The sequence below is a fragment of the Phyllostomus hastatus genome, unplaced genomic scaffold (assembly GCF_019186645.2).
Source record: "Phyllostomus hastatus isolate PE091 unplaced genomic scaffold, TTU_PhHast_1.1 phas_scaffold_501, whole genome shotgun sequence".
In the NCBI taxonomy this organism is placed as follows: domain Eukaryota; kingdom Metazoa; phylum Chordata; class Mammalia; order Chiroptera; family Phyllostomidae; genus Phyllostomus; species Phyllostomus hastatus.
The window spans coordinates 61,305,890-61,331,118 of NW_025334033.1; the positions used below are offsets into that span (position 1 = coordinate 61,305,890).

At 42.5% G+C, this 25,229-nt stretch overlaps 1 protein-coding gene across 5 annotated transcripts in view; it reads left to right on the top strand.

Moving 5' to 3' along the window:
• The window catches only part of ZC3H14 (zinc finger CCCH-type containing 14), a 46,059-nt gene that overhangs the window by 12,082 nt on the left and 8,748 nt on the right, over positions 1-25,229 (top strand). For all 5 annotated transcript variants that reach the window (XM_045822016.1, XM_045822017.1, XM_045822018.1 and 2 more), the window contains exons 8-10: positions 148-248; positions 1,400-1,555; positions 20,337-20,411. In XM_045822016.1, coding sequence (XP_045677972.1) covers positions 148-248; positions 1,400-1,555; positions 20,337-20,411 — 332 coding nt within the window. The remainder of the gene's footprint in view (positions 1-147; positions 249-1,399; positions 1,556-20,336; positions 20,412-25,229) is intronic.

Genomic DNA, 25,229 nt, shown 5'->3' on the forward strand with positions numbered 1-25,229 from the left:
TTCATAAGGTTTCAGTCTGGTTAGCCTTTCCTCAGATCTGCAGCCATGTGCTCCTAACCCAAGCGGAGGCTGTAGTAGAGGCACAGTGGGTGGCTCAGCGTGGAAAGAGCTCACATCTAATCAAACCATGTTTTTTAACTTTTTTAGACCCTCACTTCCTCCTTCTAAACAAGCTAACAAGAATCTCATTTTGAAGGCTATATCTGAAGCCCAAGAATCTGTAACAAAAACAACTAACTATTCTGCAGGTAATTTAAACGAATTATGTTTTTATTCAGGAAGCGATTGCTGTAACCCTTGAGAAAGCTAGAAATGATTGCTCCCCAGTGTGGTAAAACAAAGATGCCTGTGCAATGTCAAGACCAAGATGAGGTTCAGAGAGGAATGGTTTTAAAAGGAGGTTTTGACCAGTTTGAGAAACTTCCCCAACTCCCAGTGGAATTTAGTTCTCGAGCAACTGCAGTGCCTTTTACCCCCTCTTCCCAGTGTGCGTGAAGTACATAATAAACGTAAATTATTGCCTGCTTTAAAGCAAAGGAGACGGGTCAGCTATAAGCTGACTGTACAGAAAGCTCACTCTGAAATGCGAACCACATCATGGGTACCATGTTGTCCTTAAAGTCTGTTCTGTGCCCCATGTGCTGGAGCCATTGTGTGAAACTTCCATTAATAAGCTGAAATGATTACCCACTTGAAAATTTACTTTATTTTTGCTACACATATTCAATGAACATTCTTTTAGCATCTTTTCTGCTTTTCCATTTTTTGCATCTTTTTGTGGCCCCTTCCGAAAGTGAATTATAAGCTATCAACTTTTGACCCTAATAGCCATCTTTGCCTAGCTTTTCCTCACCCTGACTTGACCTGTGAACACGAAACTGAACAGGTTTTGGTCACTAGGATAAGGGTTATCGGGAATGTACTTGACCCAACAAGTAATTCCCGTTTTTGCTCTGTTACAGTATTATTTGAAGTGATAAAAAATTAAGAGAATTTCACTCAGTGCAACCTTGAAATTTCTTGCTTGCCCTCTCGGAGATTGCCTGAGTCTTTCTGAGGAATAGCATTGAAATTCTTTCTTTACCTAGTTTATCTAAATTGCAATTTGAAGTCATTGTGAGATCTTGAAGCAGAATTGCATTTGGGTAAAAATGAATACACACATGCTTCAGTGTACTTACGACATGTGATTTAAAATGCGTAGATGTTTAAATACATGTTGGTATTTGAGTCAGGTTATCTATTTTGGGAATATTGTGAGAAAAATTGAGGTGGTATCTGAACTGTTTCAAACTTCTCATGTACTGAAGTGAAGGAGGTGTTCACATTTAACATGACTGTTGGGTTTGATGTGTTACTGCATTTTCATTTCCATCTGTTTTTGCTTTCCACGTAAAAGTCTCACAGAAACAGACACTGCCAGTGGCTCCTAGAACGCGGACTTCTCAAGAAGAATTGCTGGCGGAAACGGCCCAGGGGCAGGGCAGGACCTCTAGAATAAGTCCCCCCATCAAAGAAGAGGAAACAAAGGGAGATCACGTAGAAAAAAGTCAAGGTAATAATTTAAATGAAATCTCATTCTTTATTACACTTTTTCATGAGGCATTAAATGTTTTTCAGTGAGTGTTTATGAGATGTTACAAAAAAAAGTGCTCACTAGCCCAAAAACAGAATAAGAAGGAACCATGAGGAGTCTATACCTGCATTTTTCAGAATACTAGAAACCTTTCTATCATGGAAACTTTCAATGTTTTCAAAAGTGGAAAGAATAGTGCAGTGAATTTCCATGAACTCCGTCATCCAGCTTTAACATGATCACAATTTTGCTGGTCTCTAGAAAGTGCCAGTTTGATGATTCATAGATATCTACATTACATCTTTCCTTCTTTTTATTAATTCTACCCGTTCTCTCAGATTTGAAATCCTATCTTTAAATCTCCCCTTTCTCAGCATCCTTTCTCTGTGACCTGCCTGATACGCCTCTTGTCCCAGCGATCCTGCTTTGTCCCCTTGTGCCTGATGTGCTGCAGTCAGCTCCCGGCTGATCCATGCGCTGCTTTCCTCTCAAGTCCCCGTCCCCTGCACAGACGGCCTCCATGCCCAGTTTGACTTACTGTGTCACTTTGTGAGAGCATCTGTGGTGTTGGTGCACCCCCACCCCCGACCCCTCCGTGCATGGCCCAGGCCTGAAGCCATCGACGTGGCCATTCCCCAGCTCCCTTGTCAGGCCCTGGGTCTGGCCAGCCCTTCCCCCACTGCTCCCCAGAGTTCCTTCTGTTCCCATTAGGAAAGATTTTAGTTTCTTCTTCACTTCTGCTTTGACCTGAATTTAAAAGCCCCATCGAACCTATATGCCGATCATGTTATTTCTAATTTATACTCTTCTAACACTAGAATATGTTTTATTATTCTCCTTCTACTGTGTCCTTTAAATTGTTCCAGGTTCATCTCAGATTTACGTGTTTCATGAAGCTTTATGAGTTCATCCTGTATTTGTCTTTCTCTTTAAAAAAGATCTTTGACTGCACCGTGCTATTTTCCATGTCAGCATTACGTGCAGTTCCAATAAACGATGGGCCTGACTATAGGAGACCCGGAACCAGCCAGCAGCTGGAGACTGGGGACGGGAGCAGCTGGGTTTGCGCTTCATTTAAAGGGGGTGCCGTGGATTGAAACCCGTGATTTCACAGTGATATTTTTATTTATTTTTATCTCTTTTTTTTTTTTCCATGATGTTTTTAAAGAAGTTGACTCTTACTTGACCACCTTCTGGAAAAGAATAGATACTGAACCAGATAAATGATGAGCATTTATGTTGTCTTTTCTGTGGTACAGGAGTTAGCATGTTTTAATAAATAAAGTTTTATTAGAACGATGCCATACTTATTCATTATTGTACTGTCTCTGCCTGCTTTTGTGCTGTAACCACAGAACTGAACAGTTGCAGCAGCCCGTACAGCCCACAAAACCTAAAATAGAAGGTGTTTTCTAACCCTAGGTATAGATGAGGGAAGCATCTTTTAAAATCATTCTATCTAGCAAGTAAAGACAAAATGGTAGAATCACAAAGATTTTTTTGTTTTTTGTTGTTGGATTTTTGGGGGGTTTTTTTTGTTTGTTTTTTTACAACTTGTAGTGAATTAAAGAATCTGGGCACTGTCCATGAATAGTTACTACAACTTTTGAAAAAGTGAATAGCAGCCATTTAGTGTCTCCTGATGATGAAAATAAAACACTGCCTTGGTCTTGCCAGAGGATGTGAACCTGAGTGAGCGAACTCTGATGCGGCAGTCAGCTTGCAGGAAGCGCAGCGGCCAGGGGACTCTGCCGGTTGTGCTGTGCGTGTGCAGCAGGCAAAGTACGGTTTCTGGGCGCTTGTAGGTCAGAAAGTCCGAGAATTTAGGTTGAAAGACTTTAAAGACAAGTTAAAATAAAGGAGGCAAAGTTAAGCTCTAGTGTCTAGGGTGCCTGCTTGCGTGATAAAACCACAGAGAAACTAGGTATTACGGTAGAAGGTGATGGCGATCGTTTCTGGAGAGGACTTACTGGGGTGGAACTAGTGAGGGGGCTTCAGGGGTGGCTGGCAGAGTTCTGCTTTCTTGTTCTTGCCTTACGAAAATTCATGAAGCTGCTACTTGGTCTGTGTGGTTTCTGTATCACTGTTTGGTTTTAAAGTGGAACAGTTGGAAGTGGTATCCAGTACCTCTACTGCCTCTACTGATAAGGACTGTTACTACTCTTTTTTCTTTTTTTTTAATTTCTATTTTTAGCTCTTGGTTTGTTTTATTTATTTGTTTGTTTGTTTATTTTTAGAGAGGGAAGGGAGAGAGAGAGGGAGAGAGAAACATTAATGTGTGGTTGCTGGGGATTATAGCTTGCAACCCAGGCATGTACCCTGGCTGGGAATCGAACCTTCGACACTACTGTTACTACTCTTAACTGGACTCATTCATTTGCCCGCACACAGTGACACTCCGCAAACAGCCGTTAGTCAGTGTGCTCGCGCACGGTTGTACAGCTTCATGACAGGTCTTGTAAAGTTTGAACATGCACGTGCATTGGCATGAGTTGTCGGTGATGGTCACCCATCTTTCTGGCCTTGCATTTTTACTAACCTGCCCCAGCACCTCACGGTACTTGTGTTTTTCTCTCGTCTTCTGAGATTACTCTGTCATCAGAAGTTTATTTTGCCAGGCTTTTCAAAGACTTAATAATTTTGGCTTTATTGATTCTCTTTTGAGGGAGGGGGGTCAATCCGTTTTATTGAAGGCCTTCTTGTGGGCAGTGCTGAGCGGCTGGGAGGACGGGACCCAGTGTCCTTGGCCGGCTGGGGTCTCCCCAGCTTCACAGGCGCTGAAAAGTGATCTCTTTTGTTTCATGAATTTGTTCTCTTTTTCATTAGTTTCTGCTCTTTTTAATATACCCAATTTTTAAATTCATTTGTCTTAGTCTTTATCTTTTCAAATGTATATATTTAAGATATAAATTTCTTCTGATGTGCCACTTTTACTGTATTATCACAAATTTTGATGCATAATGTTTTCATTATGATTCTAAGTATCTTTAATTCCCATTTAGATCTTCATCATTGACCTGTGAGTTATTTGGAAGTATTTTTCATTTACAGTGTATGGAGATTTTGTTTTTGTCTTTTAAACTTTTTTTTTTAATACTCCTGACTTAATTGCTTTGTGGTCAGATAATTTGGTATGTATTTTTGCAGATTAAGACTTAAGACCATTGATTTTGTACATATTTCATGTGCATTTTGGAAGAAAGTGGACTCTAAATGTTGGTACGAAAATTTGGCATCAGGTAGATAAAGCTCTACACTTAATGGTGTTTCAGTCTTGACTTTGGTCAGCCGTTGGTCTGCTTACCAGTAATTGAGAGAAGGTCTTTAGGCTGTCCATCAGAATTGCATGTTTATCTTAACTTCTCTATACTTTGGTCAAGTTTTGCTTCATTTACTGAGTACATGCATTTTTAAAATTGTTTCATCTTCCTGATGAATTAAATCTTTTATTGCTAACCTTCTATACAAAATGCTTTTATCTCAAAGTCAGTTTATTTTTTATTCTTTAATTTTTATTAAATTTATTGCGACCTGGCTGGTGTAGCTCAGTGGATTGGGCGTGGGCTGCAAACCAAAGGGTAGCTGGTTCAATTCCCAGTCAGGGCACATACCTGGATTACAGGCCAGGTCCCCAGTGCGGGCCACATGAGAGGCAACCACACATGGATGTCTCTCTCCTTCTCTTTCTCCCTCCCTTCCCCTCTCTCTGAAAATAAATGAATGAATGAATGAGTTTTATTGGGTGACCTTGGTTAATAGGATCGTATAGGTTTCACAGTGTACGTTTGTGTTGTACCGCATCTGTATATTGGACTGTGTGCCCACCGCTCAAAGTTAAACCATCTTCCATCACTATATAATAGGCCCGCTCTATCCCTACCTGTATAATCAGTTTTTTCCCTGATATTAATGTTGCCAATTAGTATTTGCCTCATCTGTTTTCCATGCCTTTGTTTTCAGTCATTTCTATCCTTACACTTTGGGCATATTTTTCTCTTAAATGTCATAAAACTAGATTACTGGGGTGTTGGTTTGGTGTTTGTTTTGTTTTTTAAATTGTACTGTTTTTAGAGAAGGGGAAAGGCGCGGGGGGTGGGGGGGACATCAACATGTGAGAAACATTGATCAGTTGGCCTCTCGCACACCCCCATGCGGGGACCTGGACCGCAACCCAGACATGTGCTCCGACCACAAATTGACCTGGTGATCTTTTGGTTTGCGGGACAGCACCCAACGTGCTGAGCCATACTAGTCTGAGCTAAATAATTTTTTAATTGATCTGAGTTTGTCTTTTATTGGAGAATTTAGACCATTCACATTTATTAGAATTATTATTTTAACAGAATAATCTGTGTTTTTAATTCTAATCAGAGGAAAACTTGCTTGATCCATCTTGTAGGGGCACTTGAAGTATACAGTAGACAAAAGTAGGTTTACACTTGTGAGTCGCAAAACAGTTTATTTTTGTATTACTATTAACCTACTTTTTGCACCCCTGTAGTTACCAATAATACAACCAGCATTCTGCTTTTACTTTTATTAGCATTTATTTCATGCTGAATTTATTCCCAGGCTATAAATTTTTGTGTCTTCATTTTCTTCTGGGACATCTTTCTGCTCCATGCACCCTTTTCTTTTGGCCTAGGAACAGTCTGCTGCTTTTCAGGAGGGACCATCTCAATGTGGCTGTGAGAGCTCTGGTACAGGTTAACTCGCCCACAAGCTAGGTTCTGCGCTGCATCTTGGAAACTTTGTTCACCTGGATTGCTCAGTGTCTAGAGCATCTACAGCTAAACCCTTAAATTCATCACTACTCTGCATTCTTAAGATGTGCAGCAAAGCTTCAGCACTCTTTTTGGAGCACTATCCCTGCATCCAGCCCCACTTGTTGGCCTGGGCACACCTACCAGCTCTACCACTGTAATGACAGAATGGCACACACCGCTTCCGTAAAGTGATGTCCACCAGATGCGTGGTGGCTTTTTGGATATGCATACCCTGAAAGAACGGCCTGGGCAGTTGGGCAGTTTCATGAGTGTTTTTAAAGTGAACTCAAAGATTTGAACCTCTCTTTTTATCTCTAAGTGTTTTTTTTTTTTTTTTAAGATTTTTATTTATTTATTTTAGGAATAAAGAGGGAAACATCAAATATGTAGTTGCCTCTCGCACGCCCCCTACTGGGGACCTGGCTTGCAACTGAGGCAGGTGCCCTGACTGGGAATCTAGCAGGTGACCAGCTGACGGTTTTGTTGGTAGGCCCGCACTCCATCCACAGAGCCACACCAGCCAGGGCTGAACTTCTTGATTTGCAAGATTTTGTGGGGTTTTCTGGGTCAAGTGAATGGTGAACCATTTTCACAGGTCACCTCAGGCTGCTTTCAGGGAGAGTCATTAAAATTATTGATGTAGTTTGGACTAGTTATTGTCATCTTTCTGATTTGTATTTGTCTGCATTTTTTCTCTTTTGTCTTTTTTTAAAGATTCGTTAATTATTATTGTTATTGTTGATTGCCCAGTTCTACCTTTTTTTTTTACTAGTTTAAATTTAAACACTCCATTTTGTTCTTTATCTGTGACCACTGAAATTTTATCAAGCAAATTTAATTGAATATTCCAAAAGTTAATATTCTGACTCCATTCCCAAATAGAAAATGAACTTAAGGTTATTCCTCAACACCAGTGTTTACCCTCCTAATTTGTGCTGTGTTTGGTCTTTTTAAAAATGCATAAGTTGGGCACCATTGTATTATTTTACCCAGGCAGTATATTTTTGGGCACACCTATGTTTATCATTTTTTGTTTTCGTAAATATTTTGAATGTTATTTGAGGATCATTATTTCCTAGTACTTCGAAGTATTTTTAAAGTATATTCTTTGGAAGTTCCTTTAGAACAGGTTTGTTGGTAAATTTCCCAAGAGCTTATTTGCCTATAAGCATCTTTGTTTCTCCTTGTTCTTAGGCAGTAGTTTTGCTGGATACCCACATCTAGATTACAATAGTTACTTGCTCTTAGCACCTTGTGTGTCTTATCCCATTGTCTCCTGGCTCCATTGTTGTTGAGTGGACTTTGGTCATCTAATTGTCTGTTACTCCTTTGTAGGTGATCTGTTCTTTCTCTGGCTGCTTTCAAGACCTCTTTGTCTTTGATGTACTTCAGTATACCTAGGCATGGGTTTCCTTTTATTATTCCTATTTGGTGTATGTTGTATAAAAATATTTAAAATGAAATATTTTAAGTTATCAAAATATATACTCATAGAATGTTTGGAAAAATAAATGATTGTAATGCCTGCTGGTAAGTTAGTAAATAATCAAGTAGTATAGAGAAGTTTAAAATAAAAAGCAACATTCCTTGCTTGCTTCATCCTTCTCCACATTAGACCTCCCCAGACTGGGCCACTGCTTTTGAATGATTCTCCTTATGGGTTTCTTTTCTTTTTTCCATGTCTGTAATAATTTGTTACACCACTGTTTCTTAATTCACCAACTATAGATAGTATCTTTTGATTTCTTGGTCTTTTAGGATCTAACTCACTTTTTCCTCCGTTCAGGTCCAAACAGTAAAATCATTATTTTTAGTTCATTTATTGATTACTTTTATAGTGTTAAGCAATACAACTGAATGTCTGTTTTTTGTCTGATGAACTATATTTCAGTATGTTTTGACTCCCCAATTTCAGTGTATTTTGGCTCCCCAAAACATAAATATGTATGTCTTTTCATTTTTATTCACCTTTTCTCACTGCCACCGCCTAGATTTTGTCGTCATCTGGTCACGTGTGTTGTGTTCTGTTTCCAGGCTGAGACTACCATTCTTTTTAGGTTGACTCTGGAAATTGAGAACCCAACAAACATAGGTGTATATTCTTAAACCTATGTAAATGCTACTCATTACAGGGCCAAATTAGTATTTTGTTCTGTGGTTCTTTGTTTAGGGGTTCCCCAGAGTTGTTTATTCCTCCGCCCCCTCCCCTGGACAGTGTTTTGATTTCTTTAGGTTCTGTTTTTTCCTCCTTCTTGCTTTTGCTTCCCTGTATTGTAGCCTAGAGATCTGTCACTCTGCACTGTTAAATCTTTGGGTTCCCCTTTTTTCTTAGGTACCTTCCCCCTAAAGCTGCTGTCCTCCCTTGCTCATCTGACTGGTTACTCTCTAGGTCTGCTTCAGCGCTGTCATCCCAAGACATTCTTTCCCTGAGTTTGCTCTGCATCTCCCGGGCCCCACTTTCTCTTCTCAGTACATCCTTCTGTTTCATCACTGCATCATGAAGACAGAAAGTACGGGAGGTAAACTGTCTGAGTGCTTAGAAATCTAAAGATACCCTTGTAGTTAATTGATAGTTTGGCTAGTTACAGATATCTGAGTGGAAATTACTTTCCTCAAAACTCTGAAAACATGGCTTTATTATTTTGAGGCTTCCTTAGTTCATTATAGAATACCTGGAGTTTTTTCTCTGGAAGTTTTTCCTCTGTGTTCTTGATGTTTGAGATTTACTGTGGTGTAAATCTAGGTGCTAATTAGTCACTTTGGGGCTGGGTACCTTGTGTACTCTTTTAACTTGAAAATCTATTCTTTCCACCTGAGAACTTCTCTTCCCTTATTTCTTTACAGATTGTTCTTTATTGTCATTGTTATTTTCTTTCGGAAATTCTGTTAGTTGGTTGATAAACTTGTTGCTTTGATTTTATCTCTTATCCTTTATTTTGGACTTGATATTCTATTCTGGAACATTTTCTTGCAGTCTCCCTATTTTTTCCTTATTTAGGCAAGCATATTTTTTCATATTATCTTGTTTTGTGGATACACTATTTCAGGTTTGTTTGAAAAACATAATTAGAGGGTTTTTTTTAAATAATTGTTTTTTGTCTCCTAATTGATGGTTTTCTTCAGAGTATGTTTTTTGTTTTAGCCCTTTTCCTTTGTCCCTCTTTCCAACAATGTCTGCAGGCAGGTGGTTCCTAGTTTAAGAAGAGGGTAGTACCGAGACTTACCTAGAATTGTGATGTGGGCTGAACCTTATTGTAGGCAGGCTTTGTTCTAAATAAAGCAGATAAGTAGTACAGTGGGCCTTGAAGTTGCTGAGGAACTTTCCTGGGAGTGCTTATACTCCCACTGTCCATGTTCTCCTCAATTTGCTGAGTTTCTTTAGAAAAGAACGCTTTTTAATAATTTTGTAAATTTTGTCTTTTAAATATCGGTGACCGTATCTTTCCCAAATCTCGTTTTCTGATTCATACCCCTTGTGGTTGTCTTCGCACATTGCTCCAGTCTCTCACAGTTGGATTTCCCTCTGCTCATTTCATCCATGCCAAATACCATCTCAGCCTGCCAACTCCAACTCCCAAATTTGTGTCTGCAGCCTGGACCTCGTGTCGGAATTCCTGATTCCCATTTAACTGCTTGCTCTGTATTTCTTCCTGGTCATGGAATAAACCATTTTAAACTTGTCTGGAACCTGACCACTAACGGTCTTTCCCGCCAGTCTTCCGTTTCCCTTATTTTAATTAAGGCAGCTTTTACCTTTCTAGTTGCTCAGGCCAGAAACCTAATGCTATTGATTCTTCTTCCTTTTAAACTTGGGGCCATTCTTCCTTTCTTCTCTCTCTTCTTTCCTTTCTCTTTTCCTCTCCTTCTACCTCTCTCCCTCCTTTCACCTTTAGTAAACCTTGTCAGCTTCTATTTAAAATTTACCCACCCCTCATCGCCTCCGGCTCTACCATCCGAGTTTAAGCCATCATCCATGGCTTTCCTTCATTATTGGAATAATAGTGTTCTCATGGGTCCAGGCACCTGCCCTCCTGCAGTCTGTTCCACGCAGCAGCAGAGTGGCCCTTTTAAACTGTGAATTAGATCGCCCACGTGCCCAGAACCCGCTGGTGGCTCTCTACACTCCAAGTAGAGCGGGAGTTCTCCCTGGTGTCGTCACCTACCTACCACCCTGCCTCCCTCCACTGTGTTCTCCTTGCGGTTCCTCTGACTGCGCTGGTGTCGCGCTCTCAGACCATAAAGGCGAGCGTGTCTGAAATGCTTTTGCCCTCGCGCTGATACGTTGTCTTTCAGATGTCCACAGAGTTCACTGAGAAGCCATCTCCGTGAGGCCCTCCCCGGCCCCACACCCCCAATTCACTTTTCTAAGCTATAGTTTTCCCCATGGCACTTTCTACCATGTAGTATATATTTTATGTTACCATAATTTAGACATTTTTATCTAGGCTCAGTACTTAAATGTCATCAACATAAAATATGTTATATTTTAATAAATCTTGGTTAGTTTTTGAGGCCCATTCTCTCCCTCCCACCCAACCAAGAATATAATTTTTTTGGCCAGGGATGTGCATATGTGTGTTGTTGTTTTATTGTTGTTGTTCCGTTCGTTTCTTTTATTGAGCTCTCAGAGCGGTGTGCGGCACGGGTAGGAGCTCAGTAAATGTGTGTGTCGCTCAGGCCTTGCGTCGTACTTGCAGTTTTCCCAGGGTCTCAGTTGTGGTGGCCTTTCTCCTCTGCCTCATAGTCAGTATTTGTCTGTATGTTTTCTGGTTTTGCAGAAGCTGGTTGTGGAAATCTCCCCTGCTGTGATCCCCATCTCTAAATCGGTGACCTCCATATTCTTGGCCATACAATTACAAATTTTGTTTTAATCCTCACTAAGGTTATGTTTATTGATTTTAGAGACAGAAGGAGGGAAAGAGAAACATTGATGTGAGAGAGAAACGTCAATTGGTTGCCTCTCATACATTCCCCAACTGGGGATCGAACCCACCACATAGGTATGTGCCCTGACTGGGATTGAACAAGCAACCCTTCTGTGTAAGGGAGGACACTACAGCCAAATGAGCTACCCAGGCAGGGCTTGACCATGTAATTTTTTGTATACTGAAATCATTTTTCTGCATGTACACTCCATACATGTATTTTATTTACATATATGCACACAATTGTTAGTGTGTATGTTAGAACATGTAAAAATAGAACTGGGAGGAGGATGGAGACAATAAATACCTCTACCATAATGGAATTTCTGGTACTTCTACATCTTAGTGGGTAATGTCAGAAACCTAGTTTGCAACCCACTGCTGAATGTTAAAGATTTGTGCCCTTTTTAAGTTCTTCCCTCTGTTTTTATGGACTGTCCAGAAGGAGAGGCTATAGTTGCATGTACTTGATACATTGTAGGGCTAGAAGCCCTGTGAAAGAGTCGTAGTAAAGAGGAGTTTTACTACTCAGGGAAGACAAGAGAAATCCTTTCCTTTGTTTTGTTCACTGTGTTGCTTAAAGGTGAGCACTGCCCCTAAGACAGTTTGGGGTACATCTGTAGTGTTTTTGGCTTTTTTTCATATGTATTGTGCATGTGCACCCTTCCGTATAAAGTAGAATTATTTGTGTATTTATATGCATGCATGTTATGTATATGTAAACTAGGAATTACACCATGTGAATTTCGCTGACATGTTTTATTCCACTTAATGTATCATGGAGAGAAGTATTAACACGATTGTGATTGCTTAGGTATTAATCCAGGTTCTGCTACTTAGTAGCCAGCATTGACCTTTCTGTACTCTAGTTTCCTTAAAACCTGCAGACTTCCTCTGCCGATGGATATTTGCACTGGAATCTGTGGAAGGGTCTTTGCTTATTGGGCACAGAGAGTGATAACAGGAAGCTTCAAATGAACTCTTGGGCACCTTGTTTCTTGCAACAACCTCTGCTTTCATGCTTTTCTCACTGAATTTGTCACCCTCTAGTGAGCCAGCTGTTTTGCAGGTGGCGTGTGGCTCATCCCAGTGTTTTCTGCTGTCATCCATCAGCTAGTACTCTAAAACATTCTGTGTGAATCCAAGTCTTGTAAATTCTGAAAGTTATTTTCTAGCAAAAAATTTTGAAGACTTAGATTAATTTACAGATACAGTAGAGAAATGAATAAAAATTTTTTTATAAACTTAAGCACTTTCCCTCATTTTGTTGTGATCAACATCTATTTAACTGGGAAACCAAACGTTGTAGTTCTTTTTTTTTTTTCTTTTTAATTACAGTTTGTGGTTTATGCTATTGCAGTTGTCTCAGTTTTTCCCCCTTTGCCTCCCTCCACCCAGCCTCCCCCTCTCCTGCAGGCAATCCCCATATCACTGTCCATGTGCATGGTGGGTTTTGCATATGTGTTCTTTGGCTGCTCCCTATACTCTACATCTCCCTGACTGTTCTGTAATTACCAACTTGGCTTTTTAATCCATTTATCTTTTTGACCTATCTCCCTGATCCCACCCCCATCTAGCAACCATCAAAACATTCTTTGTAAGTATGATTCTGTTCTGCCTGTTTATTTTGTTTTTTAGATTCAGTTGTTGATAGATATGTATAGATTGCCATTTTATTGTTCATATTTTTTTATCTTAAAGAAGACCCTTTAACATTTCATACAATACTGGTTTGGTGGTGATGAACTCCTTTAGCAGCTTCTTGTCTGGGAAGCTCTGTATTTGTCCTTTGATCCAAATGATAGCTTTGCTGGGTAGCGTTACCTTGGTCATAGGTCCTTTCTTTTTATCACTTTGAATATTTCTTGCCGGTCCCTTCTAGCCTACAGAGTTTCATTTGAGAAATCAGCTGACAGTCTTGTGGGGGGTCCCTTGTAGGTAACTAACTTCTTTTCTCTTGCTGCTTTTAAGAGTCTCTCGTTGTCTTTAACCTTTGGCATTTTAATTATGATGTGTCTCGGAGTGGGCCTCTTTGCATACATCTTGTTTGGGACTCTCTGTGCTTCCTGGACTTGTATGTCTATTTCCTTCATCAAATTAGGGAAATTTTCTTTCATTTTTTTCAAATAGGCTTCCAATTTAGTGCTCTTTTTCTCCTCATTCCAGCACCCCTATGATGCAAATGTTGGTATGCTTGAACTTGTCCCAGAGGCTCCTTACAGTGTCCTTATTTTTTTTTTTCTTCAGGTGGTTCTTATTGGTTGTATTTTGTTTCCTTAGGTTCCAAATCACTCATAGGATGCTTGGCTTCATCCACTCTGCAGATGATTCCTTGTAAATCGTTCTTTATTTCAATTAGTGTATTCTTTGTTTCTAACTGGATCTTTTTTATGCTGTTGAGGTCCTCACTGAGGTCCTTGAGCATCCTTATAACCAGTGTTTTGAACTCTGCATCTGATAGATTGCTTTTCTCCATTTTATTTCGCTCTTTTTGTAGAGTTTTGTTCTGTTCTTTCATTTGAGACATGTTTCTTTGTTTCCTCATTTTGGCAGGCTCCCTTTGTGTGTTTCTATGTATTAGGTAGAGCTACTATGTTTTTCAGGTTTGATAGACTGAATAGGGTAGCTTCATGTAGTAGGTGTCCTGTAGGGTCCAGTGGCACAGCCTCAATTATTACCCAGGCTAAGTACTCAAGGTGTGTCCACTGTGTAGGCTGTGTACACCCTCTGTTGTAGTTGAGCCTTGATTGCTGTTAGCACATCCAAGGTCAGCCACAGCCTGTGTTCTGTCTGGGGTCATGCAGCATAATCTACTAAGTGAGCTGCAGGTGGCTGCTACTTGTGCTGGGCTTGGAGGTGCCCAGGTGAGGCCAAGCTGTGAACCAAGGCTGGTGGTTGTTAGAGCTGGGCCTGGGGCAGCTTAGCAAGAGGTACGGGGCTCCCTGAAGCCAGACACTGCTTGTTTGAGAAAATTTAGGAAAATCTGAAGCATGGGTCAAGACAAGCCATTCGTGTTGAAAAGCCATTGGAAACAGGTTGGGTGGGCTCGAAAGTTGGGAGAGGCAAGGCCTTGCAATCACCAGGTCAGGGCAAACAGTGTAAGCCACATTGATGGAGTCTCAGATACGACGCCGCCTGCTGCTAGCCCTGTGGCTATGTGAGGGGAGGGCTCAGAAAAGGATCAGTGGCCTCTGCCAGCACTTCCACCTGGGAGAAAGCTGCCTCCCAGCTCTCACTCTGATGCCAGACCCTTCATTTCCTCCCTGTACGTGTCTCGTGCCTTTCAGTTTGCTGCCCTGGTGCTGGAGCTCCGAGGGAGTGTATCCAAATAAGTCTGTGTGCAGGCCCCGTTAAGAAGAACTGACATGCCCTGGCTGGCGTAGCTTAGTGGATTGAGCGCGGGCTGGGAACCAAAGTGTCCCAGGTTCGATTCCCAGCCAGGGTACATTCCTGGGTTGCAGGCCATAACCCCCAGCAACCGCACATTGATGTGTTTCTCTCTCTCTCTCTCTCTCTCTCTCTCTCTCTCTTTCTCTTTCTCCTCTCCTCCCTCCCTTCCCTCTCTAAAAATAAATAAATAAAATCTTTAAAAAAAAAAAAAAGAAGAACTGACATGAATTCCAGCAGTTTCTGTCTTCCACAGCATCAGTCTTGCTGGTTTTTACAGCTATAGTTATGGAGACTTACCTTCCTGGCACTGGAACCTTGTGCTGGGGGCCTGGTATAAGGCTGGGACCCCTTGCTCCTGAGATATCCCTCCTGATTTTTATCCAACACATGTGGGTGTGGGACCAGCCTGTCCACATCTCCGCCCCTCTTCCAGTCCCAGTATGGCTTCTTCTTTAATTCCATGGTTGTGGGTTCAGCTCAACTTCTGATGTTCTGAATGATGGTGGTTCTGTATGTTGTAATTTGGGTGTGGTTATGTGAGGAGATGAGCAGGTTTACCTACGCCGCCATCTTAACTGGAAGTGCTACGATTCTTTATAAGAATTATCATTTTGGAGAGGCTCTGGGAAGTTGTGTCCACCATCTTGAATCTTCGTATTTTACTTTGAGGTCACTTTATATAGAACTGATGGATCTAATTTTTGTTTTTAGTTATGATATTTATAGCTTCCTAATTATTTTCTTTATCCTCACCTGAGGACATTTTTTCATTGCTTTTAGAGAGATAGGAAGGGGGAGAGGGAGGGAAAAATGGAGAAACATTGATGAGGGAGAAACATCGATCAGTTGCCTCCCGTATGCATCCCGACCATGGCTCGAACCTGTAACCTAGGTATGCACCCTGACCGGGCTTGAAACCACAGCCTTGCAGTGTGCAGGACGATGCTGCAGCCAAGCAGGCCACACTGGCCAGCGCTACACAGCCCCCATCTGTGTGGACTGACGAGTAAAGCAAACCAAAAACGGCCTTTCCCAAACCAAAGCCATGGGAGGACATTCTCTGGTGGTGGATTGGAAGACTTTAATATTTTTATGTTGGTGATACTCCGAAATTTACCTATGAATTTAATTCAGTCTGTTAAAATCCCTGCTGGCTTTTTTGCAGAAATTGACAAACTTCCTAAAATGCATATGGAAATGTAAAGGACCTAGAACAGCCAAAAGTGTTGAAAAATTTTATAGTTGAAGGTCTTACATTTCCCCATTTCAAAAGTTGCTATAGACTTACAGTAATCAAAACTGGTACTGGCATAAGAATATATAATATAGACCAATGAAATCAAATGAGAATGCAGAAATGTACCAGTACAGTGATGATCAAATGATTTTTCAACAAGTATACCAAGACAATTCAGTGGAGAAAGAATAGTCTTTTCAGCAAATGATGCTGGACAACTGGATATCCACATGCAAAAAATTAAACTTGGACTGTTTGCTTTACTACATATTTGAAATTAACTAAAAATGGATCAAAGACCGAACACAGAAGAGCTAAAATCATAGAACTCTTAGGAGGAAAAAAAATAGGCATAAATCTACATGAGCTTGGTTTAGATAGGCAGTGGTTTCTTAGTTATGGCCCCGAAAGGCAGATAACCAGAGAAACAGCAGATCATTTGGACTATATCAGAGTTTAAAATTTTGTGTTTGGAAGAATACTGTCAGGAAAATGGAAAAGACACACAGAATGGGAGGAAATCATGTAATAATGGTATGGTATCAAACCAAGACCAGCTCCTCATTTCCCCATCTTTAAATTTCCACTATATCTTTTTTTTAAAAAAATTATTTATTTTTAGAGAGAGGGAGAGAAACGTCAATGTGTGGGGACCTGGCCTGCAACCCAGGCATGTGCCCTGACTGGGAATCAAACCGGCGACCCTTTGGTTCACTGGCCAACACTCAATCCACTGAGCCATGCCAGCCAGGACTAAATTTCTACCATATCTTATCAGTGCAGTTGAATTCCATTATTACCTCATATTTTCAGATTTGTCTGTGCTCATTGTGGTCATGGGTCCAATTACCCTCCCTGCCCTCTGCCAACAGAGGACATGCTATGTATTGTCCTATGCTGTTTTTACCAGAAATAAAACTGAAGATTTAAACAGTGTAAGTAATCTGAAGGTTGAAAACTATGGTTTAATAGGTGACAGCACAAAAGTATGCTCAGTTCACATCATATTCTGGTATAAAGTACTTAATGTTGTTATATTGCTTAATGTAGGCCCAAGATTCTTGGCACGACTCCTTGACATGACGTAAATAATAGATAAATTCTTGGTGTCACATGTCTGGTTTCAGCCAATCAGAAACCAGAATTCTCTTCTATGTAATAATAGGGCTTATTGTTTGGAGAGGAACTGCAAATAGAAATTTACTTTTGAGTTTTGACTCCAGAAATATACAACGCTGTCATTTAGTTACAGGCTTAAAAATGTTACTCACTTTTAATACTTACTGAAGTAACAGCCCTAATCAGTACTTTTACTTTTGAGGAAAACATTTAATGGGCTGTGAAGGAAAATTTTTTAAAAATAGGGAGAGAGAATTTTATGAAAATGTCTTCAAGAATTTCATCGCCATCTTTACCAATTTTCTTGTCTCCTGAGCCAGCTGACTTAGGTTCTGTAACAAGTTCCTCTTGTTCATTGAATGAGCTAGACAATATTTCCCATCTTTTAAGGAAAATATCAACTGATATCAATGAAATTAAAGAAATGAAAACAGCAATCTTGACAGTGGAAGCAAATATTTTTGATCTAAATGTTAGAGTGTCACAGAACGAAGCAAAAATATCATCTCTGGAGGTCAAAATGAGCGAATATTCAGCGTCAACGACTGAGTGCAGCAGAGAGTTCAGAGATCTTCAGGAGGAGGTAGATTTTGAGTCACAGTCAAGGACTACTGATTTAAAAATAATTGGCTTCCTTAGAAACATTGAGAAAGGTAAATTCTTAGTGTTGGATATCGCTGTATCTTTGCCTGTAACTTGTTCTCACCAGACACAACAAGCCTCAAAGCTTCGCTTCTTCATCGACCTTTAATGGCAGGTTTGGGCCTTGCATGATTTAGCTCGGCGGGACTGAGGGAACTGCGTCCTCCAGTGTGTCTCTTGCACTGTTTTGAAAAGACAGGCGAGCACAGAGAGAGGAAGCAGAATTTGAAATGTTAGAAAATGATCCCTTGTGTCTTTCTTGTGAGGTTAATTTTAAAAAGTTTTTATGTATTTATTTTAGAGGGGGAGGGAGGGAGAGAAACATCAGCGTGAGAGAGAAACATCGATCCGTTGCCTCTGGTCTGTGCCCGGACCCAGAGTCAAACCTGTGACCTCTTTGCCCTGTGGGATGACACCAGCACCTGAACCACACCTCTCAAGGTGTGAAATTGTTTTAAACGGTTTAATTCTTTCCTTGTTCACTGTTGATGTTGAACTGGCCTGTGGTAGCTGAATTGGGCGAGCACTCTTCCTGTGACCCGCTGCGGTCGGTTCCTCAGGCCCTTCGGTAGGAATGCGACCTTGGCCAGACGGTGTCACCTTCCTCGTTCGGGGCAGCTCCTGGAGACTCACTGTGTTACCACGATAACGTTGGAAGAAGTTAATTTTTGTTCTGGCACATCACTAAAGAATAATGTGATGTAAGTTATATTTTAAAAGAAAAGAGCTGATAAATTTTTGAATTAAGTATAGCTTTTAACATTTAAAAACCCCTTTCAAGGAAACTGGGTGGTTTGGCAGTTGCACGTTTGCACTGAGTGAGCAAAGGCCGGCGTTGTGAAACGCCGTTTGCAGATCCCCTGAGGTCAGTGTGGAAGCAGCTAATGGGGATCTCGATGTGTGGGGCCCTTTCAGTCGCATTGCTTTGTGACTGTACTGTAACCCTTGTTGTAACCTTCGAGTGAGTGGTGTGTGCTGGCCAGTGGGCAGGGAAGGGCCTCTCGTCACCCGTCAAAGCGCTCACCATCGACTGGTCGGTTCTCTGTCGGTGCTTTGCTTTGTTTTGCAGTTTGACTGCAAAGAAATTGTGAGCCTATTTCTAGCTGAGTGTCTTCCCCTGGGAAATCCACATGATTATTTTCATGCTTTGGTAGGACCTGGACTGCAGAGTGGAGAGCTGTACTTGTTCACTGTTCTCTCTCTTTTTTTTCCCCTAAGATTGTATTTGTTTATTTTTAGACAGAAGGGTAGGGAGGGAGAAAGAGGGAGAGAAACATCAATGTATGAGAGAAACAACAACTGGTTGCCTCTCGCACGCCCCTAACCGGGGCCCCGGCCTGCAACCCAGGCATGTGCCCTCCCTGGGAATCAAACTGGCAACCTTCCAGTTCATAGGCCGGTGCTCATTCCACTGAGCCACACCAGCCAGGGCCACTGTTCTCTTTGTAGCCACCCAAGCCCATAGTTGGTCATTGGGGAGCTCTCTAACCAGATAACTGGGGAGTGTTTTGTTACGCAGTTCCAGGGGTGAGTCATAATGGTGAGAGCCCAGGTGATGGAGGGAGATGCTGCTTCTGTTGATCTTGTAGTTGGTGGCTGCCCGTCTCCCATGGTGCAAGCTGCAGTTCCACGCGGCACCTCCTGTTGGCTTTTCCACCCTTTTCCCTTTATCTCCAGGCTTTACCTCCAATCCAGGAAGGCTGGCCTCCTGACGAGGAACCAGGAATGTTGCACATGCCATTTTTGGTTTAACCCTGAGTACAGGTTTTTGTGTCACAGACGTTCGGTCTATAAATATTACAAAATTGTATTATTGGGTTGGCCAAAAAGCCTGTTACTTTTTTTCCGTACGATGGTTCTAGTAGTGCTTAGTTGTCTTTAACTTCGTTCAAAACAATTTTGTTAAGATTGTATTGTGACAGCTGTCGTCGGTGTGCATTTAAAAAAAAAAAAACTTACCAAAATTGGATTTTTGTGCAGCTACTTTAATATTGAAGATGGAAGAAGATATGCAACATTTTTGGTGTATTGTGCTTTATTATTTGAAGAAAGGTAACAGCACAACTGAAAACCCCAAAAAAAGATTTGTGTAGTGTATGGAGAAGATGCTGTGACTGACTGAACGTGTCAGAGGTGGTTTGTGAAGTTTCTTGGTACAGTTGATATTTTTTGGCCAAGTAGTTCTTGGCTGTGGGGCTGTCTTATGTGTGGGAAGGTGTTTAGCAGCACCCCTGGCTTCTTCCCACTAGAGGTCAGTAGTGGGAGACAGCTGACACACTCAAAATACCCAAATCAGTAAAGTTACTGGTGAAAATGAAAGATGTGTCTTTTATTTTACAGAAAAAAAACCATAATGGGCTTTTTGGCCAACCCAGTATTTAAGCTTTATCTTTTTTTGCCATGTGTAATGCACACCCATGTTTTTGTGGGCATTTTGTATGGGATTATTCTACCCATTATGATGCCATGGTAGGTAATCATTATACCTGTGTGTAATGCGTGCGCATCCTTATTTTTCCCTCAAACATTTGGGCAAAAAAAGTGTGCGTTATGTGCAGCAAAATACGGTATGTTTAAGACTTTTAAGAACCCAGAAAGATTATTTTGGGCTTAATTTCTAGGACAGACTCATGCTGGTATTGTATTTTAAGCTTAGTTGATCTTTAAAATTTACGTTCTAGGAACTCCACAGAGACAGTTGTTATCCCGGCTGCAGATTGACCCAGGAATGGTAGAAACTCTGGAGATCAATCCAGGTTGGTAATAATCTTATGTTTTCAGTGTAACCCAGCATTTTTCAGTTGCTATTGCCATTCCTTGCACTTCATTTAATGTATCTTGTATCTCTTAGATCCTGCCCTAAGATACTATATTTAGATCTGTGAAAATATTTTAGGAGCAGGAGACAGGATCTGCATTTTCTTCACGTTACATGGTTTTTGTATTTTTCACCTCATTCAGAAATTCTCTTGTTGCCATTTCACGTGAGACCCTGGAGTTCGTTGGCTGCTCACTCCCCTGCTCTAGGGATGACTTGAGTTCCTACCCTCCTGTCCTCGCTAGCCCGCCTTCGCCGTTGCCCTGAGCTGCTGCAGTTTCCCTGCCCTGCTGAACCTGGTCCTCAGTTCTACTTCACTTTGAAACCCCATTGCCAAGGACACACCTAGAGCCTGTCATTGTGAAAGTCTCTTCCATCCCCCAGCACACACGCACGTATGCACACACGCATGATAGCTATTTCAGGGGATGGGCTGGTGCTTTATTGATGTCTCTGTTCGCAGTGTCCTTTCCAGATGCCTGTGTAATTCCTAATCAGTGCCTGCTGGTGGGAGCCCTTGGATTCCTGCAGTCTTAAAGTCAGAAATCTTATTTTCTCTGCTTCCTTCTGTTTTCCCTCGGCCTACCCTTTGTTGGAAGCTCTGGTGCTTTGACTCCTGCCTGTCAGCCCCTGGCTGACTTTCTTCCCCCTGGTCAGGACCCCACAGTCACCAGCTGCCCTCCCTGACTCCTCCGTGGCCTTTTTTCGCCTCAGAAAGACGTGCTTGTCTGCTCTGAAGGCTCCCTTCCACCAGGTGTCAGCTGCTGCCCCGCGGACGAGCAGTCTCTCCTCGCCACGCTCACGAGGCTGCAGTCTCTGCCCCTTGTCTGGCTCGTCCCTTCCACCTGGACACGGGTTTGGGGCGTCTCCATCCTGAATTTTGCCCTCTCGTCTCCCAGCGTTCCCTCCTGCTTTCTGTGTTAGGGTGTTTTCTTTGAAAATGTTTGGCAGCTGAGGTGTGTGTGTGTTGTGTCTGCGTAATCAGCTCTCACACACTCGTTTTGTTTCCTTTAGTTTTTGTTTTTACCCATGGAGCCCATACAGTTGGAATCATCAAATAGTTCTAGGAGGCTTATGAATGACTAAATCCTTTGCCTTCTATAATTTGCTTAAAAACTCCTGAGAGCCCTTTTATATGTGTATGCTTCCCACCTCCCCCCGCCCTCTTTTTAACTGGTTTGGGTTTTGTTTCATGTATGCAGTTCTCTGCCCTTCTCTGAGGATAGTAAATGTAGTTCTAGGTGTATGTTTTTTGTTTATTTTTTTGTGGTCTTATTTTCTCTAAGCTGTTTGTTTTGATCACTGTCTTATATGAAAGGTTTTCCTCATGTGTGAGGGACCCTTGGTTGCCTTATATGTAAGAGTGGGGTACTTAAGAAGCTGATGGGCGGGCTGAGTTCATTGGTTGTGGGGGCTTTTGGCGTCACGTGTGAATGCAGCTCTGCAGTGGGGAGGGGTCTGTCTTGCCTGTCTAGTTGCGGGGCACCCTGACCACAGGGCCTGCAGGCCTGCCTTTCCTCCTAGGTCATTTCTCCAAGAAGGATCTTTTAAGTAATGGATTGCGGGGAGCAAAGTGGGAAAGGGGGCTGGGGAAGGCTCCTGAACATTAATCACTGTGTAATGTGTACACAGCAACCCCCTTTCTGGTTTCCGAGTGGTGCTTCTTTCAGCAGGGCTTGCATCCGTTGGTCCAGAGACACTCTGTTTTTAGTTTTCAAGAGTCTAAAGCTTCACTTTCTCCAAGGGAGAAAATGGTCAAAGGCTATCAGAAAACATCACTACTTTTGACAGTTTTAACGGTATGCCTGTAGTGAATATCGGGTAGCTCCTTTCTGTCAGAGCCGTGACGCTGCATCCGCAGGCCTCTCTGGCAGTGGTCAGCGCGAAGCCCACCTCCAGCTATCCCAGGAATCTTCAGGGCGGAGGGGGGGAGAGGTGCCGTGAGGGTGAGCCTTGAAGGCATTGAGCGTAGGGAGAACTACCTGCGTCTGAAATGGACGCTGGAAAGATGCCCCGTCTGTGCTGCCCTGTCCTCCTCTCCCCGTCAGAGGCCCAGGGTCCCCTGTGCTGCCCGCTTGGCAGCCTTTGGAGAATCTCGGGATCCACTGTGGATTGCTTCATTGTTGGCTTAAGACTCAGCTTCTGAAGATCTACTGTCAGTTTTTCACTTGTAAAATAATGGTTATATCGCCTTTCACAATTACTTTCCATGTAAGGTTTTTTAAATTAATCCTTTACTGACGTTTTAGTGGGGTTTCAGGAGGGAACGGAACATGGGGCCCACCCGTGTTCTTCACCCAGTGTCACCATTCCGTCTGTCTGAGTCTGCCCGGCCTGGGCTGCTGGCGTTCACCCTGCAGTGCGGAGCGACCAGCGGCCTGTGGGGCCCTGTTGTCCGTGCACACTTCTCTGAACTCCGGTCCGTGACCCTTGGGTCTGTCGTCTTCAGTCGCTGGTCCTTTGGCTCCCAGGACTTGCCTGTCTGTTCTTCTGTTAGTTCCTTTTCGTTCTCCTTTGTCAAACTCCCACCTTCCTCTGCTGCTCCTTAAATACTAACTTGACTCCATGTCTCGCCCTCGGCATTATTTGCTTCTACTGTACTCTCCCAAGATGCAAAGCAGTACAAGACAGTGCAGGGTGGTGAGAAGGAGCGCAGCAGCAGCCTCGGGCCTCGCTTCTGGCCTCTGCTGGTGCTGGCGCGAGAGACCTCAGTGAGGCCTGGAGGACTTGGGGCTGCAGCTTGGACCCACTGTCACACGAGTGGGTACAGTGAGAAGGTGGCGGTAATGAATGTGGACAGTTTGTTCAACATGCCTATTTCCCCTTTGGTTTTGATTCAGCTTCTCCTACCTGTGCCGTCTCCCCTCCCTCCTGCTGCTCAGTCTGAATGGCCAGCTGCCTCCTAAACGTGTGAGAGCCCCACAGAGCTTCAAACAACGAGATCTGAAATTGAGGTTTCAGATTTGCCTTTGCCCCCTTTTGTTTTTATTTTATGACATTTATTGAGGCAGCATGAGTGCATGAAATTACACAAGGTGGGGCAAAAGTTGGTTTACTGTTGTGAGTACACAAAACAGTTTATTCTTGTATTATTTATTATGGTATTATTTTCCGTATGAACAACTGTAAACCTACTTTTGCACACCCTGAATAGGTTTCAACTGTACAGTTCTGTTGGGTTGGCCAAAAAGTCTGTTTAGTTTTTTCCATAAAATAAAAGGCATTTTTCATTTCACCAATAACTTGATTGATTTGGATATTTTGAGTATGTCAGCCATTTCCCACGTAGTAGAACGTTGATTGTTCTCAATTTCTCAATTTGATCACCGTCACCTTCACCTGGTCCACCTGACTGTGGAGCTTCATCCAGCAAAAAAGTCTCCAGCACGGAACTTCGCAGAACGCTTCTGACCCGTTGGATCAGTCGCAGCACCTGCTCCGTGCACTGCACAACTTTGTGTTTTTTTTGGTGGGGTTTTTTTTTTTTTAATTTTAGTTGTATTTTTACCTTTCCTGAAATAATAAAGCATAATATGCCAAAAATGTTGCGTACTTTCTTCCATCTTCAGTATTAAAATTGCTACACAATTCACCAATTTTGAAGTTTTTTAAATGCATGCTGTTATGACAGCTGTCAAAATACAATCAGACAAAATTGTTTCGAATGCAGTTAAAGTCAGCTAAGCCCTATTGGAGCCATCTTATGGAAAAAATGAACTTTTGGGCCAACCTGGTATATGTCATGTGTATACTGCACTGGGTGTTCACCGTCCAGAGTCAGGTCGTGTCTGTCACCCTGTATCTGACCCCTGTACCTCTTCTGCCTCTCCCCCCACCTCCCTGCCCCCTGGTAGCCACCATACTGTTGTCTGTGCCAACGAGTTTTCGTCAGTCTTGCTTGTGGGTTCCTTGGTTTGTTTTGTGTCCCACATACGAGTGAAATCATACGGGTTTGACTTTTTCCATCTGACTTACTTCACTCACCATGTTGTTGGAAGTGACAGTACTTCATCTTTTCTCGTGGCCATAGACTATTCCGTTGTATAAATGTACTTCATCTTTTTTATCCAGGCATCCGTTGAAGGACACTTTCATTGTTTCTGTGTCTTGGCTGCCGAGGCTTTGCCCCTTTTAAATTGGCTCTTTCTCCTGTCCTCTGTTTCCTGTGTCAGTTTCCTCTTCTTCCCGTTCCCACCCCTATGCTAGTCTTTCCCCCTCCACTGCTCTCCCCTGCCCCTGCTGGGGAGGGGGGGAGGGCAGGTGTGCCTCGCGGGATGGTGGGTGAAAACGCACCTGCTGTGAGTGTGGGTGCTGGAGGGAGTGTGGTCAGAATGGGAAGAGGGGTGAGGATCTTTAAACTCCGAGCCTCGCCGTCTCTCCTGTGCATGTGCCTCATACCTGAACTCTGGGACTCCAGTCCATTCTGAACATTGTCCTTTTTTCTGAAAACCAGTTGAAACATGTTACTTCCCTACTTAGAAACCTCTGTTGGTCACGTATTACTTCTGAGCCAGACTACAAACTCATTGACCCAAGATCCTTTATACCTCAGCCTTTCTTGCCACGCACGTACTCCGCGCACCACACACAGCCCTCTGGCCACACCGTGTTTCCCGCTGTGTCTCCGATTCCGTGTGCCTCGTGCCAGCCGCCGCCTTCCCCCATGCAGTGCCCTCCGCCGCAGTGCCCCGTCCCAGCTCGCACCCTCCCAGTGCACTCCCGTTGCGATTGTTCGTCCTCTGTCAGCTTTTCTTTT